The 21,055-nt window shown below is 36.9% G+C and overlaps 1 protein-coding gene across 1 annotated transcript in view; it reads right to left on the bottom strand.

Moving 5' to 3' along the window:
- LOC139739354 (ras GTPase-activating-like protein IQGAP1) overlaps positions 1-21,055 on the bottom strand; it is a 145,303-nt gene that overhangs the window by 49,120 nt on the left and 75,128 nt on the right. The window contains exons 9-14 of the mRNA XM_071649974.1: positions 14,830-15,008; positions 11,729-11,816; positions 6,731-6,894; positions 5,912-6,002; positions 1,755-1,918; positions 57-93 (exon numbers count right to left, since the gene is read on the bottom strand). Of these exons, the coding sequence (XP_071506075.1) occupies positions 57-93; positions 1,755-1,918; positions 5,912-6,002; positions 6,731-6,894; positions 11,729-11,816; positions 14,830-15,008 (723 nt within the window). The remainder of the gene's footprint in view (positions 1-56; positions 94-1,754; positions 1,919-5,911; positions 6,003-6,730; positions 6,895-11,728; positions 11,817-14,829; positions 15,009-21,055) is intronic.

Genomic DNA, 21,055 nt, shown 5'->3' with positions numbered 1-21,055 from the left:
TGAACAAAGACATATCAAACTTTGAGCAATGAAGGTAATAAGCAGAGTGTTCTTACCTCGGACGGCATCTTCTAGCTGCTCATGATTCAAATCCTACAAAAATTAAAAGAAATGGAAAACAGAAAGTCAGATAAAAACAAAAGGAATATGATTGCATTCAAGATCAATGATGATTCCTACTAATACTCTAAATCATTTCAGCATTAATATTTATAAAACTCCTTGATTACCTTACCAGGAGGAATTTGTGCATTACAACTTCTCATTATCATAACTGCTACTGCTACAATGTTACTTGTCAGTGTCTCATTGGATAAAACCTGAAGTGTTAGAAATATGTGATAAAAATGCTTTATCTGTTAGGATTTTACGTCTTTACACAAACGCTATACCTTATGAGACTTGCTAAAGCCATACACATGTACTTGTAAGATCATCACTGCATTTTTTTAATGAAGTCATATCATAATTTCCAAGGACACACTCCAAAATAAGACATCAGTTTAATACAAGTATTGCAATTGTATCAGTAAAAATTTCATCTAAGTAAGAGTGAGCAAGGAAAACAAAGTCCTTAAAACATGATTAATATCAATTTTTGTCCTTTTAAATTTTATAATGAAGAGCACAGACAAATTGTATCTTTTGAAAGTTAAGCACAAATTACACATCATGTTCTGACCAAGTGTTTCAAACAGTTAATCCCATTCTTAGAAAAGACATGGATACGCAATCACAATCGAAAGTAAGAAAACAAAAATCAAACACGAACACACCCAAAGAAAATCTTGGACTTGCGCCTAAAAGCTACTGTGCACTGCGTATCCATAGCTGCCTTGTGTTGAGATACATTGTTTGAAATCCTACATCATAAAGCCTGGGAATGTCACAATAGGATATGGAGTATCTTGTGTCAGTGTCACGAAATGAGCTTTATTTTCCATATTTCAGCATTACATCTGAAAAATTTTGGGCTCATTCCAACCAGCAAAGTTCCCCTCTTTTCCACAATCACTTGCCCTGCATTGTCGCAATGTCCTTGACAATGTTGCAAAACCCACCATGAAAACCCCCCAAGACTATCTTTCCTTTAGGAAAAGCCAGTTGCGCAACCGATGAGGGAGCAGACCTTCTATAATCCTGTTCCCCAAATCATACCTCACGATCTATGTCATGATCACGTATGCCAGGGGCAGATTATGTTCTTGTGCCAGTTTTCTGCCTGCCAACAAGCTTCGAGAGGATTTGGTGTTGCTCATGGCAACTGAAATACCAAAACTTGATTAAAGTTCATACAGTGTTCCTACTGTCACATATCCTCCTGATGTGGCGTTGGTGAATGGTACTAGCACAATTTTCTTAATTCCTCTTTCAGGTTACACACTTATGATGTCTACCTGAATCTCTAAAGACAACCAATGAAATTGATAATTCACTGTTGTTTTTATGAAAAATGGATATCACTGTCACACTAGCAGAGTATGCTCAATAATAATAATAATAATAATACATTCTGCTTATATAGCGAATGTTACACTGAAGTCTCTATGCGCTTTACAAAAATTTCTATAATAACAATACAATTAGAAAATACATATGTAATACAATACAACAGAATACAACAACAGTAAAGAAATTACAAAGAATGACCAAAGTATTGATTAAATAGTTTAGTTTTGAAAGTAGTACTAGTAGTGCACTGGATAACATGAATCTCATCTTAAGATTTCGATGGGGGAATCCCCCCTACATACCCCCTCATTGCTCAGCTTGAGCCTGGACAGCTCCGTCTTGTAGAGTGGCGGGCAGTAGGGGTGGACGCTGGGCAGTTGGGCCTCGGGTCTCATCAGAGCCTCCATCAGCTCCTCAGCCGTGCCGCTGTCAATGAGGTTGTTGATGCTCTCCACTGAGCTGTCCACTGTGGGGTAGATGGATGGAAAACACCCAGTCACACCTCAGCACAAACTTAAACCCATCTCACCATTCCCTTTGTCATTTCCTTTGTATGAAAGAACAGTCTCCATTTGTTTTATTTTAGAAGTGAACACCCTCATGTGTCCAAGCAACGACAAAGAACCCTACAAGGGTGTTGCATCGGTGAAAATATAGAAAGAGCAATTCATTATCTAAGCTTTACTAATATGTTTCATGAATATTGGAGGAAGTTACAGGAGAATTCTCAGTCTGACAAAGTGGCTTGGGGAAAAAAAGTCCTGAAAGAGCTGCAGATTGCAGAAAATTTTGGTAAATATTTGGTGATATGTTTATTCACAATAGCACTAGAACATCTAAACTTTGTATATATTTAATGGTATTCAAGTCAGAACTGTAGCATAGTGTATGTATCAAAATAGTACATTTAAATGTCCAAAATATTATCACTCTTTCTCTGTACTTTCTAAAATGTATTGGACTTTTTTTTTTGTCATGGCAGATTCATAAAAACATAACGTCCTTCATCTCTTTGCCTTCCATGTACGTATACAATGGAATCGGGCTTGCTGTCGTATCAATAGTCATAAGCTAAAAATATATATGATTTTTGTCAAATAGTCTTAAGCTGATGCTCTTACATCACCCCTTTTTTTTTCCAGCAAAGTAACTCTATGTTTGAAGGAATTTGAGCCAACCTCTCATGTAAATATACATAATTTTTCCACGAAAAAAACGAACAAACATGGATTTCACTTTATGCTATGGCACAATGGTGAATACTTTCATACATCTTGAAAAGGCAAATGAGAGATTTGCCGTAATAAAGACAGATGATGGCTGAAATGAGGCTAGGCTGATTACAGATATCATTCTTCTATAAAGATACTACTTTCAATCTTTGTGTCATGCATGCTTTCATATGGCAGCAAAAGATTGAGACACAGAACTTAAAGCTCAATGCCAAACCACATTCACGTCAACAGTAATGGATGAACATCACCCAAACATACTGGTCATCCATTAAATCAGGACATAAGTATGTGTAAGTCATAAAGTTTTGGTGTTATACTTGTTTTTATAAAACAGGGCAATTGGTGGGAACCACTCATGCAAATTGCGAGTGTCCAATTCCCCTATATTATCAAAGTCAACTCGAATATGGCATGGCATTGCTCTTTGACAGTCGATTCATATTACTACTGGTCATTCTAATAGCAAAATGATGAGGATCATACAAGAGAGATGTGTTTAAACACAGAGGCGGAACTTGATTTGTCACTCGACAAATATGAGACATAATAAGGGATGCCCACTCTGGTGTCGGTGAAAAGGTTACTGAAATATTGAGACAGCACATTGCTGAGAGAGAGGGAATAGATACAGATAGACAGACAGGCAGATACACAGACAGACATAGAAACAGACAGATAGAGAGAGAAATATATATTGAGAGAAAGAGAGAAAGAAGAGAAAGAAAAGTAGGTGACAATGAACCCCCAAAAGGTGATCCTTCGCTGGTCATCACCCCTTCAGAGTATCAAGAAAAAAAAAAAAAGAACTGCAGAACAATTGGATGACACCAGAGCATACAGAAAGTTGAAAGGCTCTGAACCTTGTAACACATTAGTTGATAAATGTGATGAATATTAATTTGTATTAAACCTGTATTTGGGGAGAGACGTTGTTGATTACATCAGTTTAATTTTTCCCCACCGTTCTAAATTGGTAACAATGTGTAAACTTGGAATATATGATTAAAGGAACGAAGAAAGATGAGGAGAAAATCTGACAAAGAAGAAAAAAATAGTTGATTTGATAGACAAGACTAAAACTTTCCTCAAAAGGACTTGAGATTTGTTGGGATAGGTTTCAAGTTAACAATGAAAGACTGAGGCATCAAAACTTACAACATCAAATTAGATGACAAACATTTACCTTGGGCTTAATAGCGGTGATAGCCGACTATGTACACAAGTTTGTATGATGGTTTTGAAACTGAGCATAATGAGTCATATGGTAGAAGAATATTATGAGAGAGTTACTCTACATTTCAGTAAACTTGAAAGATATGCATCAAGATAGATTGTAGGGGCTAATATACACAATTATGTACACCCACAACGGTGTAGGTGAGAATGGTGAATGGTAATATGAAAGAGATAAATACACCACACTTTAAAGTTTGTGAAACTGAATAATATGTTGATAGCAAAAGATGACAAAACATGTATGTGACTGTGAGGAAATTTGCAAATACCTCTGCAGGGCCGAACGTTGCCTGGTATTGAAATTACATTGCTTTCATTACTTCCTACAGCTGAACACATGGTATCATTGCTGTATCTATGTTTTCAATAAAGAGCTTAGAAACTATTTTTGGAGCATAAGCAGTATGACTACGCACTATGTAAATGTCATGTGATATGCACACCTAGACTGAAAGTTCAACAGTTCTCATCAAGACGCATACTGCAAGTCCTTCTTTATTCTTTGCAGGCATTAGTCTATAAATCAAATGTAGCGGAAGTAGCTCCTTCATGCTGCCACTGCATTAATTCATGTTTGGCAACACTATGTTCATTTTGACATTATACAATGCATATGGATGAGCACTGTGTCTAAAGTTTCAGGCTAAAATTTGATGATTTCAAGACGTTTTCATTAAATCTCAATGACCTTGATATATAAAGAACAGTAATTGTAAGTGCTTATACTGGTTAGTTTAGTAAACTTTCCCCCTGGTCTCACATACTAACATGAAAATACTTGACCATCAGAGTTTTTTCCTAGAAAAAAAAAGGACAACAACAACAACAAGAGACAAGAGAAACAATAGAAAACATTGAGAGCATCACATAACACTACCATTGTCACAACAGCTGAAACAAAAGTTAGATTTGCTAAGCACTGTTCATGAGTAGGACTCAGCATACATAATCGTATCTCACTATGCCAACTGGTCAACTAACCTCAATATGGTTGTCGGTTAATGCTTATGATGTAATATTTATGTGAGATATTGAACATTTCCGTCATTTATGTGCCAAAAATCATGTGTACCATTAAAAAAAAAAATTCAAGAAACTTCTATGAACCTTCAGATATCACTAATGTCAAAATTGGAGGTGGTTTTTCATTCATGATTCATTGCACGTAACTGTAATATTCCATTTTTGCCATCTCTGAAGGGAAATTTTATGCCAAGTTAGAACTTGCCCAAATAATGCTAAGGCTGATTTGGTTCAGGTTTTTGTTTGATGTAGCCCATCAGAATGCCTCTTCTCAAATGATCACTATATTTCATTAAGTACATCCCTTTATTTACAGTGAGATGAGGTTCATTGATCATAACCTTTGACCTTGAGAGTTGACCTTTGACTGCCTTGACACACTGAAAACGTTCCTCAATCAATTTCTATCCTTACACAATTGCATTCTCATTGTATTTGGGCTAGATTAAGTTATGGCTGGAAAATACATTCACAGCCAATACTAAGTGACATTTGACCTTGATCACTGACCTTTCCACCTAACAGTTTATCTAAATAATTGCACACATACTTCCACCTTTCAGAGGCACAAAATGCATGCAATATTATTTCCAAAGTTTGCTTACAGTTATCCTTTTATCAGCTGCATTCTATGACACAATATATGATGACAAAGAAACATAGTTTGACTAAAGTACATCATGTAATAGCCTGGAAGTCTTTGGCCCATATATTCCTAGAGCTACATTGTAACAGCAATCAAAATCATGTTCATGATGGTATGAAAGTTGTATGTTTAACCCACTGAATACTAGTCCCGTGCATACTCAGGCAGGCATCTATGGGAAATGCACGTTAAAGCAAAATCAGCCCGTCCTCAACGGGTTAAGTGCTATGCATAAGCTGCATTTGCTAAAATATCTTTTGGAAAGACATGGGCATAAAAGCTCTATAAGATGTTAGTGGCAAAACATCGCTGGACTTACTGTCTCTCTCTGCCTTGGCCTGGACGTTGGAGGCATAGACCCCAGCCTGTAACTCCTCCTTGTCAAGTCTTGGGTTCAGCTCACCGCTTGCCTGACATGGCAGGAAATAAAGGTACAATCAATGTTTGTGAAGTTGCAAATACAGCTGCACACAATGTCTTTGCCTTTTCCCCTAATGCAGTGAGACATATTTCTGTCAAAAATCACAGGCAACATATCAACCCCTTTAAGCAAAGTTAAAAAAACAAAACATAAACAATAAAAAGGCATTTGAGAAAAGTGATTTTTTTTTTTTTTTTTTTGGGGGGGGGGGGTGAATTGTTATATCCCTGGACTATTTTGACATCACAAACAGCTGTAGCGTATTCAGTAAGAGAGGGTTGTAAATGAAATCAACAGAAAAGGAAACACTTCATAACCTTTGAACAGGCTGTCTGAATTTTGATGCATTTTTGCTCTTTGTTTCAACAATGTTACCATATAGTCCCTTTAATAAACTAAAAACCTTTAAGCAACATGCAGCTGTATGTTTCCATATTCATTAAATCCACATATACGTTTGGGGAAACTTCCTTTTTAACTGCAAATATTATTGTATCAATGTATGCGGTATGTGAGCTCATCCATTTGTACATTTCAAAGAAAGAAAACACTGATTAACTTCTTCAGTCCTCTGGGAAACATATTTATATGAAATATCAATATGATTTTATAATTGTGGTCTTGAGAGGGCTAACAGCATCCATCAAACTTGCTTCCTTTGAAGATAAAAAGGGATAATATAATCGGAGAGTGGCATCATTTCTCAGCTGTTCATACCTCTGCCTTGTCTTGCCTTGCCTGCTGGAGAGTGGCGAGGTACCAGTCTGCATTCTCTCTGTTGACATCTTTCAGTCCCAGGGCAGGGTTCATCAGCACCTCCACGAGTTCTGATGCATTCTGGGTAGACAGGAGGGACTGGATCTTATCCAGCTGTTTGTTCACTGAGAGACAAAACACGAATGAACCAAAGGTCATACATTAACAAGTAATTAATTGCAAGAAATTATTTGCAGGGGCAACATATTAAGGTAAAGCATGATGAGATAATACATATTCTTCGTAGAGTATTAATGGATTGTGAAAATACAATAAGCTTTTTGTAAAAGTATTCTGTAAGTGGTAATTAGCTGAATATAATATTTCACAGCATTTTCCCTTTCAGTTCTTTGCAATTTTGATCAGCGTATCTAAAAATAATTTTGCTTGGTCATGGGAATGTGATAAAATCAATTGGCAGTCATTTCACAAAAATTGAGACAAATGGATGCTGCAAATATTTCTACATCTTCCAAAGTGTTGAATGATATTGTTTAGAGATGTCAAGTCTAATAACAAAATACCATGTCAAGTGGGGCTTGAACCAACAAGTTCATCCAGTTCAAGCACTTAATCACTCAACAATAACATGCACACAAAGCTGGATATTGGTATTTTTTTTTTAATTAAAAAGAAAAAAAAAACCATAATCCTCACTTTCCAAGAATCAGCAGGCTTTTTGCAATGTGACAAGCTACTGTATTGAAATCTATCTATACCAGTGTGACACTCAACATTTGACTCAATTGCATGGCAAATAACTTAGAATATAAGTAAGCCTTTCTGCAATTCTATGATATCATCCTGCACAGCATGACTCCTGATAAAACTGAAGTACACAGTATGCAGTCTCATACATGACTATAGAAAGTAGTAATCTCCATTGTAAGACTATCTTTATAACTCAATAATGAACCAGATTACTACTTTTTAAACAAAGAGGCCAAAAAGGACCAATTATTTCCCATAGTTCAGTTCACACTCCTAAGACTGCATGCACCAGACAACCTACACACTCTTACACAGACAATATGCAATGCCTTCAAGACTCGTCTGATCAGAAGAACTCGTCTGGCAAGTGCAGACATGACCCTAAATTCATGAAGTTGTTAAACTTGTAACAAAACTCCTGTCTGATGTGTATAACAATCTGTGAGAGAACATTTTTCCCCCACCCAGACAACTATCCGTGACTTTTGACCTCTGATCCTTGGGGTCAATTTGTTTCAATACATCATCAGCCATCTTTATCTCCTGATCTGAGTTTGAGCTACGCAGTAGAATCCCAAATCTGCGGCAGGGTTGTCAGTATTCCGTAATACCGAAAATAAGACTGGCGTCAGATGTCAGCTGTTGACTTTGACTTTACAACATGCCATTTCCAATCAAATTGGATATAAGATTGGGTATCAAATCGAAGATTGAAGGGGATATTCTGCTATGTTTACAACTGTGTTTTTGTGCTAGGTTACAAAGAAATCACCTGTTTTCAACACCCTCTTCAGGCACATCAAAACTCTCTCTTCAGCACTTCAAAACTGAGATTTACGCTTACATAGACAGCATGCTACCCTCTGTCTCAGTCACAGGCCCGTTGACTATCCTAAGATAGTTCACTTGAACCTGTTACTTCGCATCAGAATAATTACAAAGTGAGAATTACAACCTTGTAAGAAAATGTTCATGCATGTTGCCATGCACAGCCAGTGGCTGACACTCCGCAGCGAGATTATCAAGCGACATGGACCTACAGTAGGCCTTAACTATCTCCAGGCCCTTTACGGCAAACCCTCCATCAAACATTTGTGGGTGTCTAACCACTTGGTAATCTGCCTTGATCTTAAGGGCATTGATCTTTGGAGAGTTTCCCCCCCACACCCACAATCTCTACATATATATATTGTCTAGAGAGCGAAGCAGGCTTCAACACATACATGTAGTCAATGTAGAAAAGAAGAGTTTTTCATACTTTTGTTTAATTTTGGCAATTAACAATTTAGAAAATAAATCACATCAACAAAGATTGATCTGAAACATCAAATGGCAAAAACAGTAAATGAAGTCATACTCATTACAAATTCTTAATTCTTTAGCCCACTTAGCATCTATACATGAATACACATCTTAACAGCAAACTTTTTTTTTTTCTTAATCAGAATCAGAAACCCTGAACACATGCAACAAACATATTCCATACACACTCACACAAACAGACTTAACAACCATTATCAAAGAATTCTATTACAGTGAAACTTATGCTGCTTTTGAATTGATTGCTACTTGCCAACCTGGGCATAACTTTTCACCCACAAACACAGCTAAAGGCACCAAAAATAATCACACTCATACCCCTGGCCAAGCCAGCCTTACCCCACAATGCACATGTGGCCAAACAATATCCTGTATGATAAGCCTATATCAACTGATAATAGCAGATTTCCTTTCAGAAAATCTCAAAACATCAACAATCATAGAGGTCATAAAAGGTATGCACATAGAAAGGAAAAAAACCTTTGCTTGGCATGGTATATTATTTGCACGGAAAGTGCTCACTGTGATTTGCAATTGGATGGTCTGTATCGAATGCAAACTTTAAAAATGATCAGATTGTTCATGCAATTTGAACCTTTCAAAACAGTGTACCCCTCTTATGAAAAGCATTTGAGTAGTGCAGTCATGGAAAAAAAAAAATCACTAACTTTGTGTAGATGACAGGTCTGTCTGCTGCTGACACAGATTCACTTTGAAGCTTCAGTCTACTTAAGCTTTACAAGTAGGTTATACACAAAGGACTGTATCTCCCAAGTCATTGTAATGGGAGCCCGATGAATAATCAGAAAATCTTGAGAGCCGTCAATCAACGCTGGGATCTCTAGAACAGTCCCAGGGACGATTGTGCCAAGCTTTTGCGGACAGTTTGCCAACTTCTGCAAGGTTTGGGGGTGGGGCTAGTTGGTTTGGGGTGGGGTTGGTTGGTTTGGGGTGGTGATTACTGAGTTTGTCTGTCTGTTATCCACAGTCAAACAGTCCTTAACCCTATGGATGTCAAGCCAATGTATCAATCACCAAGTTTTCTGGATTTGACAGTCAAACAGTCCTTAAAGGGGAACAAACCCAAATAAACACACCAAATTTTATTCTTTTTTTCTTAAAATATGCATTTCCTAGAGATGTTACTGATACATGTTGAGGGTAGAAAGAGTATGCTTAAGTCATGTGCTCTTTCACTATGCCAGAAAAGTGAAAATATGTTGAATTTTCTTTATATTTTCTTTATATTGTTGTCCATGTGTGACGCCAGAAAATGTTGTAGTCTTCTCATCTAGCGATGGTGGCATCAAAACTTTAAGAATTCATCACTTTTCAACAGATAGTCAGATTTCCCTCAAACTTCACTGATGTGTTCTCATAATATTGCTGCATTCACTCAATTCATATCCATATTAGGGTTTTATTATCCTTCAACCCAATGAATGTCAGGCCCTAATAATGGATGTATACAAGTGTAACAGGGTATAAACTCCCTTTCTAAGAAAAATAAAAAAATAAAATGAATAAAAAAATAACATTTTTTTTTTTAAAGTTGCCCTTTGAATTTCTCTTTACTTTGTCTAAGTGTTTCACCTTGAGAAAATGTTGGGGTGTGATTTGTGTTGTATGAAAACCAAGCATTTCATATTTCAGGATATTGCTATAAAGCAAAATGGCACATGGAAAATCAACAAACTTGATTGACTCTGTGGTGTACTATCATTTTATCAAAAAATGTTGATTGATTTCAAATTTCAACAACATGGCTGTAAAAGTTTAGTTGGCACTGCAATGATTGTGCAAAGAGCATACCTCTGAATCAAAACACACATGTAGGAATGTGTATTAGTGTTTGCAAAAGACTGATTGCAACTGTGTGTCAAATTTAGACTGGCAGACTAATACAACAACAACCTGCATTTACTATGTATCCTTACACAGTCTGAATGCAACATCTGTTGATTACAATCTGGCTATGCCACTCGTGTATAACAGCTGCGATTTCACAACCCATATACACTGCTGTGTCCCTTGTCATCAGAATTATTTATCACACTTTGCATTGCAACTCACACCTGGTTGAACTTTGCCATTTGCCTATAGAGTGCAAAATGTCTCTTTTAACATCACACCTCACTTTTACAGCTTCCAGAAAATCAACATAAAACTTTCACCTCCTCTTCACACTAATGCTGTTCTAGAATTTTAGGCTGAAGTTGTTTTTCAATCAAATCATTCCATAACCTTCGCCCGAAAACTTGTAAAAAAAACTCCACAAATATGCGAGACCATCACTTGGTATTCCATAATTCAGGAATCAGTACGCAAGACTGCAGGGCATGTTTAGTCAGATGGATGCATAATGTTTGGTTAGCCCAGATTCATACCCAGCACCATCAATGTCTATATGGTTTAAAGTTGTTAATGCTTGCAAACTCAAGAATGTCATAAAAAAGGAGCAATGTGCATTCCTTCATAAATATAAGTATTGACACAATCAAATTATATCTAAAACAAAGGCTGTTCCTTGACAACCAGAATGCTAGCCCAATGCTTACCGGGTGAAGCAATAACTAATGCATGCAAACTGGATTCATGTGTTGAATACAGTATAGAACTGAGTTTTTTACAGGTAGATGGAATAGTTTGTTACTAGGTCCAAAGTGGAAAGAAGTCCACAGGTTTGATCAACAAACTGGCCCACATGAAGAACAGACAGTTACTAGGCAATGTTTGCATGTAACAATATCAAAATCAACTCATTTATGTTTGTCATCTCAAAGAGTTACACTTCTAATTCTGTCAAGATGTTTGGTTGCTGTCAGAACTTTCAGATAAATATAAACAAACCAAACAAGAAAAACACAGAGTACTAAGTAACTTGCTTGCACAGCACAATCAAGATATTTGATATGTCATTAAACTTACGATTGACTCTGTTGACGTTTCCCTGGATCTCTGCCTGTGTGAGGAGCAGATCGTAGGCATCCATGTCCTCCTCTGCCTCGATTGTAGACTGAGGTCACCAACAAACACACACAAAAAAATGAAACCAAAAACACACAAACAAACCCTCATTAGCAACAAATTCACAGTGAAAATGATGAATGAAAATAGGCCCATTTAAGCCATTAGTTTTCTAAAATAGTTACATTATTTTTATTAAATCCATTAAGGACCAACAGAATGCATAGTGAAACCCATGCATAGGAAGTGAAGGTGGACAACTGTAGTCTGATATCTAGGCAGGAAGCTACTTTGGGGTTGCCTGGATGTGTTTCATTTTTTAGTTTGTACTGAAGCCTTGAGTGAAGGCTATCAGTTTTTTATTCATCTACTGATCTCTCTAGCAATCTATTCACAGTGACAGTATCTCACAAAGCTACCCCATGCCAGCTGGTTTGAGATGATGTCCCAAATATCCTGTAACACAAGAGGGTGGTTTCTACTTACAATGATTGAATTTGAGAAAGTAAAGGATGGTGGAAACAGTTATATGTCCTGTGTGTGATAACAAGCATTTAAGAATAGGTAATCCTACCCATCTGCAACAATACTTCAGTACATGAGGAATTCATTAACATTGGGCCAGTGTACAACATGACACACCAGCTGCTTTAAAAAAAAAAGGGGGGGGGGGAATCAAAAACTTGTGCAGTGAATAACTCCACTAATCCATTCACCTAAAATCAATTCTTTTACAAAACATAGATGAGACAAGTATATTGGCTGATATGCAGTTTTGTGAAAATAAGTGTGACAAGATGGTTGAATTGCATCATTTGATAAAATACGCCATGAAGAAACAATATGAACAAACAAAATAAAGTGGAAGACGAGATTAATGAAAAGAAAATAAACCAGGGTAACCATGGTGTTTGGTATCCAATACTCCTCTACTCATTCTGATATGTACCACTGGATCCATGTAATCAAAGAAAATGAAAATATCTATCAGAAATCAGATTTCTAATCAGAATGAAGGAAAAAACAAATCTCAGATTTCTAACTAAGTTGCCGGTACCTTCAGTGGAGCCTGCACGATAGCATTGTTATCAAGGATAGAGAGAAGGATTTAGGACAGAGTAAAAAAAATGAGCAAAGTTTGTTTGATAATCAGCAAAGAATGTAAACAAGCAACTTTATGGAATCACAAAATATGAAAAATTACTGTTTCATGCAATGATATTTTCCATGTTTTTCATTGCCACCAGAATGTGATAGAATTTCAATCTGTAAAGAGCATTGCTTATTTGTAGTGTCAAATATTGTCAGCTCATCATTTTGTGGTTGTTTCCTATTCCACTTGTTATTTCATTACTTCATTTAATCATCCCCAACTGCTGGATATATTCTTATTTGGACCAGAATATAAACCCCCTCTCCTCACAAGAAGAGATGTCCCTTGTCTTTAAGCTGTCCTTGACGGCACCAATTTAATTCAACATGCCTTCATGTCACCACAACTTCATCCCAGCATCTCTTTCCCCACTATTATCCCATGATTCATTAATCCTTGTGATTCATCACACAATGTATCTCGTTCTGTTTACATTTGATTAACTCTTCTTTTTTTTTTGGTTCTATTTCTTTAGTACATCATCAATTTATCCCACTGTCTTGTTATTCTGTAACATTATCATATAATCTCTTCATAAACTACCCCTCCCTTTCAATTAGTTCATCATTTCTCCATTCTGTCTTTCCAGTATTCCTTCATTCCATCATCTCATCTACTCATCCCTTAACCCTATTAAGCCCAAGCTATTTTGACCCCTCGCAGGCCCAAGGGGGGGCACATTGTGCCCCCCCTATATAACTTTTTTATTATTTGATGTATCATCGTCATATTTGGCACATGGGTAGAGCAACTCATACTCTACATGACCGTACATTTGAATTTTCACAAGGTCACCCATGGAGGGCGCTATTTACAAAAATATAAAGAAATACATAGGAAATATGCTAAAAACATGATTTTTCGGTATAATTTCTTTATCCCCTTTATATATGTCTTGTTATAGACCAATCATATTCATATTTGCCACAAATGATAAGCAAGTAGAATTTTATTATTTGTTATGTTTGAAATTTCTCAAGGTCACCATATGGGGGCGCTATTTATATCAACATATTGATACATTATGAGACCTGAGATGAAATGTTTGGGATGGGTACATGTATAGATATGACATTTCATATTTGCATAATAGTGGAATTTTGAGATTGCAAATTGATAATATGATAAACTAATGATATTAGGGGCATAACTTGGGTGAAGGAATCAAAATAACTCAAAATATAAGGGCAATCTGTCGAAAATATTATTGTTTTCAATTATCTCTATTATATCTATTGTTTTATGCCTTTGTCACATAAAAACAAAGGAAATAATAAGAAAAACTTTCCAGGACCATAATTACTTCAAATTTTGCTTATTCAACAAATTTCAGCCAAGAAACACCCATTTCATACACTGTAATGCTGTTAAATGAAATGGGAACAGAAAAAAGATGCAAAATCTGACTGACATGGTTGTCAGTTTATGGTTGCCATGGCAACCAGCAACATCAAATATAGCTAAATTATATATCAAAATGTTCGCAATAAGATTTTAGGAAAAGTCACCAAATTTGGTTGAAATCGGATTAAGGACGAAGGAGTGGCAAAGGAAAATCTGGTAGGGGGGGCACAATGTGCCCCCCCTTGGGCTTTATAGGGTTAATGTTGTATACCCACTCAATCCATCACTCCATCACATCTTAATGTTATCACCTCTTCATTTTTCTATCTTAATACCCTCACATGACAATCTTAACTTTATCTTGTCCTCTGGCCATCACCACTACATCACCACTTTTATTTAGTCAGTCCTTCATCATTTCTCCATCTATTCATATCTTCATTCCATCCTGTCTTCACTTCATCATCCCCCTAATCCCCCCTCCCCCTCCCACCTCCTCCATTCCCTCTCCTGACACTCCCTGATGTTAAAGTAAGAGCCTCTCCCGGTGATACCATCAACCCACCTTGTTGAGAGCAATCTGTGCCTTGGAAAACTTGGCATCATACAGACACTCTTGGTACAGGTCCTGGTTGACGTCCTCCACGTTGACCAGGAGGGCATTGGGGTTGCGCAGGGCTGTCATGGTATCGGCCGCCACCTGCTTCTCGATAGCCTCATTGATTGCGATGACGGCGGCATGAACTGTTCGAGGAAGATTGAAGAAAATCAGTAACACTCCCTAAAGAGAAGTTGACATTGAGGTTACACATATGTGAAGATTAAAAGGTCATATATCCATTTTGCTAACATCACACAAATTTGCATGGTGGAAGAATGATATATCCCATTAATGCACATGAAATCTTATAGAAATACACCATAGAGTTTTAAAGAAAGAAATACAAAAAATAACACCATGTCACTAGAGAATACATTCCCCTTTTATACCAAGAATAATGGTTGGATTTTTTTTTTTTTTTTTTGGGGGGGGGGTGGGTCTGAATGAGTTTACTGGAAAACTATAGTTTTGTTTTCCCCTCCACCATAAAGAAATTTTAAGTTTTATCATTCTAAGGAAAGGTCTGAATTACCTACCTCTACAATACACGAACTTACGAAAGGAATCTAATTTTCAGGGTCACAAAAGGGACACACAAACTTATCAGTCAGTCATCTTATAAAATCACCATGAGGACATCACAACAAAACAACAACAATCTTGCTCACTGACTGCCAACTTTCTTAAACATGGTAATCAACAGACCAAACCATAATTCCCCATGATTTTGCATGACAGAATCACCCTTTTGAAAGATGTACAATTGTACAATATCGTTCACATCTTGAGTACGATCACAAGCAAATATGTATTTTGTCAAACAGTAAGGTATACAAGTTGTATCCGGGTGGTCCACAACTTTAAAATTGAGCATGTTGCAAGCTCAGAATCTGAGAATACTGTAGAAATTGTATGTGCGCGGAGCGCACATCATGAGCACGTAGTATGCAACATTTTGCAGATTACATGCTGTATCTCTCTTTGTGCAGCTTACATTCAATGTTCCCTCTCATGTTTTGCACACAAATATCGAAGTACCAGGTATTTTGATATTTCTTATGTTTTTCACATGCTTTTCACATGTTTGAATACACTTTATTTTGAGCTTGTTGCAAATTCTTGAGGATGTTGCAACATGTTGCTGACTTTTGACGATGTTGCACAAGAATACAGGATGCTGCACAAGAATTTGAGCATGTTGCAGTGACATGCCCAAACCCCTTGTGGACCACCCTGATATATATGACTTTTCTTCTACACTGAAGAAATTATAAATATTTGCAACCAAAGCCTATGTCATATAACCTTTTCAATAATTACAAGATGCCACAGAAATGACGTGGACAGCTGATTGGTATCAATTAATGATCATAACTCCTTTCACATTTTTCTGGTTTGCTCAAACTTTCCCCGATCTGTTGCATATGTGTCACAGACTGCAATTGTGCAATATGAAACTACTCCAGGTCAATAAACCTAACTCTTTGAGAAGAGAAACTGAAAGGATTTCTCAATTTGATTATGTACTTTAGTAATATCTGTTTGCATTATTTTCATAAACATCCAGTATTTTGATTGAGTGTGTTTGCTTTCCTGAAATTTTACCTCATCTGATGGTGATAGCAATTGGTACCTTATTCTTGTAATTATTACCACGTAATGATGTCCAAAAAATGGTCTTACAGGACAAACATTTACACATTATGCCATCATCACCTGAAACAAGTATAGCTGACAATAAAAATATTTGAACTACTGCTTCAAGACAAACAAACAGTGTTTTCTCTGTGGATCAAATCCTGAAGCACTGACAGTCATATGGGCAATTCCGCAGTTAGGTGGACATGACATGGATAAAAGAAATGAGCCTCTTTATCTTACTCTTTAATTTAGGTATCAACTAATGCCATGGATGTTCACCAATCACTAAGGTCTTTCAAATTCAGTAGATTTTATTTTTCGTATTTATTAATTTTGCCAGATCTAAAACCATCATTTAAAATGTACATGTGGGACTGGGGATGCTGAAATTCACTTAAATGCAAATTACAGTGGGTTGCTTTGAAATTTTTTCCTGAAATTTTTGCTAAAAGGTAAAAGATTAATACATTTAAATACTCCAGAAGTCATGTGACATTTTGTCAATTACAAAAGGGTGAAATGACCTGCGGAATTACTCCGGACAAATGTAACGTTACTAACCGTAACGTTACTAACCATGCATTTGGGGGTCTAGCTAATAAATTATCGGTCGAACTGCTAAAAATATTTGCGTGAACATTTGTCATGATGCAATAATTGAAATTAATGCAACACTTTGTTTGAAGTAACTTGAAATTTTGCACACTTTTTGCTACAAGACATTGATTTTTTTGTCATGTCCTTTTTTCGTAACGTTACTAACCAGCCCTTTTAGTTGCCATAGCAATTCTAATATTTATTGAATTGTACTCATTCTTTTCTATATCATAGACTTGGGAAGGATGAACATGTTTTAACATGATTTTGACTTGAAATGAATAAATGGTGATTTAGTAGTAAAAATAAATATCTAAATTTCTTTAAATGTAACGTTACTAACCGCGGAATTGCCCATATCGAGTTGCAAGAACGTACTAAATGCCTGCAAACACGGCTAACAAATAGTCCAGTCAACTATTTCTTCAAAAACACCATACACACTAACCACATCATTTGTTCAATGAATGCAAATTCTGATAGTGGAACAAAAACCCGAATTCTGCCATAAACCAGTAGGTATTTTTAAAAAATCAAATAGAAAGGACAGCAACCAGCTGTTGTCTCTCGAGTTCCTGTTTGTGGAATCTAGAATTAAACTGGGAATGACTTTTGTATTAACACCATCAGAAAAAAACAATGCCTGTACATCTAGCATCAGAAGTGCTACCACTAGTACCAGTATGGTAAAGGGCATGGGATACTGCCGGTTGCCACTAAAGACGTATGTACTGGTATGATACCAATTTTGGCCTGGACTAACAAACTCATATTGGTATTCATAAACATCATAACCACAAAAACAACAGTTCCCCACAAGTACATTATTTGTGCCATTAGAGGTACTTCCTTATACACCCTATATGGTAACATACGACTTGCAAAGGCAAGATAGTGGGAGTGTCTGTTTGGTTAGCTTTCTAATCATCTAGAAAAATAACCAGTAAAAAAAAACAACTTTATATAAAACAACGACAGGTAAGCTGGTGTACTAACTGTTTGCTATTTTGTTCTACAAAAGCAGACAATGAAATATAATTCAATGTTAAATGATAGAAAAAACAAAAAACAAATCATGAATCTTTTTTTTTATTACTTATACTATAAGATAGAAAGAAGAAGCTCGGCATCTTAGATATGGCCACCATTGCCATGCTCTAAGACTTGCAATAGTCTTTGAATTTCCAGACAGCCAAAGATATTCTTGCTTATCAATGAGACAAAAGGTCTGTCACAGGGTACAACTCAACATTACTGGTATGTACTCTAAAACACGATATTTTCGCGGCATGAAATTTTCACGACTTGGAGCCGACGGCCTTTTTCAGGGCATGAAATTTTCACGAGTTGCCTCTAATGTTCAGCGCGTATAGTATAGACAAGAACTTTCATGTGCATTTTAATTTCGCGAATCTTGGCTCTCGCAAAATTAACGAAATTAAAATGTACGCAAACATTCCTCGTTTTACAGTATTTCTTGTTCTGCTTGTGGACTCATTGCACAAGAGAGAAAATCTTTATTCTGAAAAAAATGGCTTTATACAGTAACACAAAACAAAACGAGAATTTCTCATACAAAGTATGATTGAATAATATCAATACACACTAAACTGCAAATCACTCAGCTTCAAAAAGCTCTGCACCTGCAGTCATATCCCCCCCCCCCCCTTTCTCCCGACCCTTTCACTCTCATCCGAATCTGGGGTCCTCAGAAGTACTTTCCCTTTTTCGAAAACTTATCGGGCCACCACTATCCCTCCTCATCCATCTCCACTCCTTCTAACGAGACTGATGACAAGACAAATCTGCTTCTCAGGCAGGTAAATTCAGCAGGGGGGCCCCTTTCTTTTGGCAGCAAAAATGAACATATCCTCTTTTCCTTCCATTGGCCAAGCTATTTCGGGGCTCAAAAAATTTGCACCGACAAAATCGGCAGTGTTTTGACGTCATTACTCCAAGGGTGTTTGAACTTGTCTCAATAAGATTTCTCTCTCCCTCCATCTGCCCCTCTCTCTCTTTTCTTGATAGTAGGAGAAAATATTCTTAGCTCCAATGACGGGAAGGTATATTGCATGAGATAAGCATATCCAGATGTTACAACACCTTAAATCCTAAAATGCCTCAATACTAGAGGCCTGGATTGGAAGTTAGGGGAGAAAAAAAAAACCCTGTATTGTTGCCTAGCGACATCTTATTCTTTACCAATCAGTATTCTACTACGTCTCCTTTGCAGGCAATATTCAAGACACAGGCATGTTGCCATGACAACAGATGTATGTCATATCCCTATATACCGCTAACCTAGCAACGCGAAAATATGCAATGTTGGTTCACTCTGGAGGGTTGAAAGGAGTTCTCTTCTCACATGATTTCAAGGCATACAGTGGTTTCTAAACTTTTTTACACACAGTTCTCATAGTTGGCTGTTAAATCCATATCTGAGTCTTTTATTTTGGTGGCCGCAGGCTTCTTTCAGACATTTCTATGATTCATAATTTTGATCGAAGGCAACATTTGGTGCGAGAATGTTCATACTTATACCACTCCAACCAACGAAAAGGTTTAGCAGAGGGGAAAAACAGGCATTTTTTTTTTGTCCTGTTTAGTCCCAAATTATTTCTCATTTTCTTGTCTCTAGGGACACCTACTTTATCAGGTAAATGTCACATGGACGGCATGATATGAATTCATCTCATATGTATGCACGAGAACTAGGCTAAACTAAGCCTGTTTCCTTTTTAAATTTCCCAATGTGATTTGCAAATAGAGGTTACAGTTTCCAAAGTGTCGTAGTTCTTTAAGCAATTAGTCCAAGGTGTTGGCAGTTGTAATCAAATCAACATTGCAATGCCAAGGGCTTTGGGAACACACTAGCAATCAGCAGTCCCTCAGAGGTCCACAATTCTGACCCAACCTGCTGAGTAAGCTCCAGAAAATTGGCACTAATGGCAGGTAATCTTATCAGCTACTGTGTGGCGTGAAACGAAAGCCAGTCCTTCATGCTACTCATTTACATCCATATCCCTTTCATGTTCTCCCTTCTTCTTGCCAGTGCCTGGGCAATTAGCGGAGTGCGATTCACTTACAGAGGGGTGCAGGAGTGGGTAATAGAGGGGTGCAGGAGTGGGCGATAGAGGGGTGCAGGAGTGGGTGACAGAGGGGACAGGGGGACCCACTGCACAGGAGAAATTAAGCTCACAAAACATTATCCAATCATGAATGTGGGATTTCAAACTCGTACCAGCCTCCTGCTTCAGATGATGGACATACCAATACGCATATTCACACTCCGTTAATTACTATATCATTATAATTACACTTTTATTGATTATAATTCACACTCAGTTAATTACTATATCATTATAATTTACACTTTTATTGATTATAATTCACACTCAGTTAATTACCTGTTCTTACTTCAATCATGTCCCAAATATCAATTCTATTTCTGCTCTTTACGCTGCTAGCAAAGCACTTTGAATCCCTGAAGATGGACCAAATTTGGAATCATGATGCTGATCATGATAGCCCTAATAAATTGTGCGTGAGTGTGTATTGACGTGTCTACACACAAGAAATATCGGTTTCAAGATTCACATCGCAAAAATCAATTTCTGAAAACAATCAATTTTGAGTGTATGTGAATGAGCCTTACACCTATGTTAAGTAATGAATTTGGAAATCATCATGTGAAAACAGATGATGACAGAGTTTGAAGAAGAGTCCTGTTCTACAAACCATAAGTTCCACTTACAGGGAGCGTACATTTCTGGAGTACAGAGTGTTTCAGAGGAAATAAACAAATATTACCAAATGATCACAAGCAGGATTTTCAAGCCCAGTGAGTCCCACTGCATGAAATCATTCCACACACAAAAAAAAACAGTTAAAATATAGAGAGTAATTGCTCACACAAAATTTGACTGTTTTTCTTCCCTCAGCCTGCAATCAT

This window comes from Diadema antillarum, unplaced genomic scaffold, assembly GCF_040938485.1.
Source record: "Diadema antillarum isolate AM-2024a unplaced genomic scaffold, OU_Dant_1.0 seq00000798_RagTag, whole genome shotgun sequence".
NCBI lineage: Eukaryota > Metazoa > Echinodermata > Echinoidea > Diadematoida > Diadematidae > Diadema > Diadema antillarum.
Note: the sequence above shows the minus strand (reverse complement) of the source record. Positions and strands in the feature narration are given on the sequence as shown.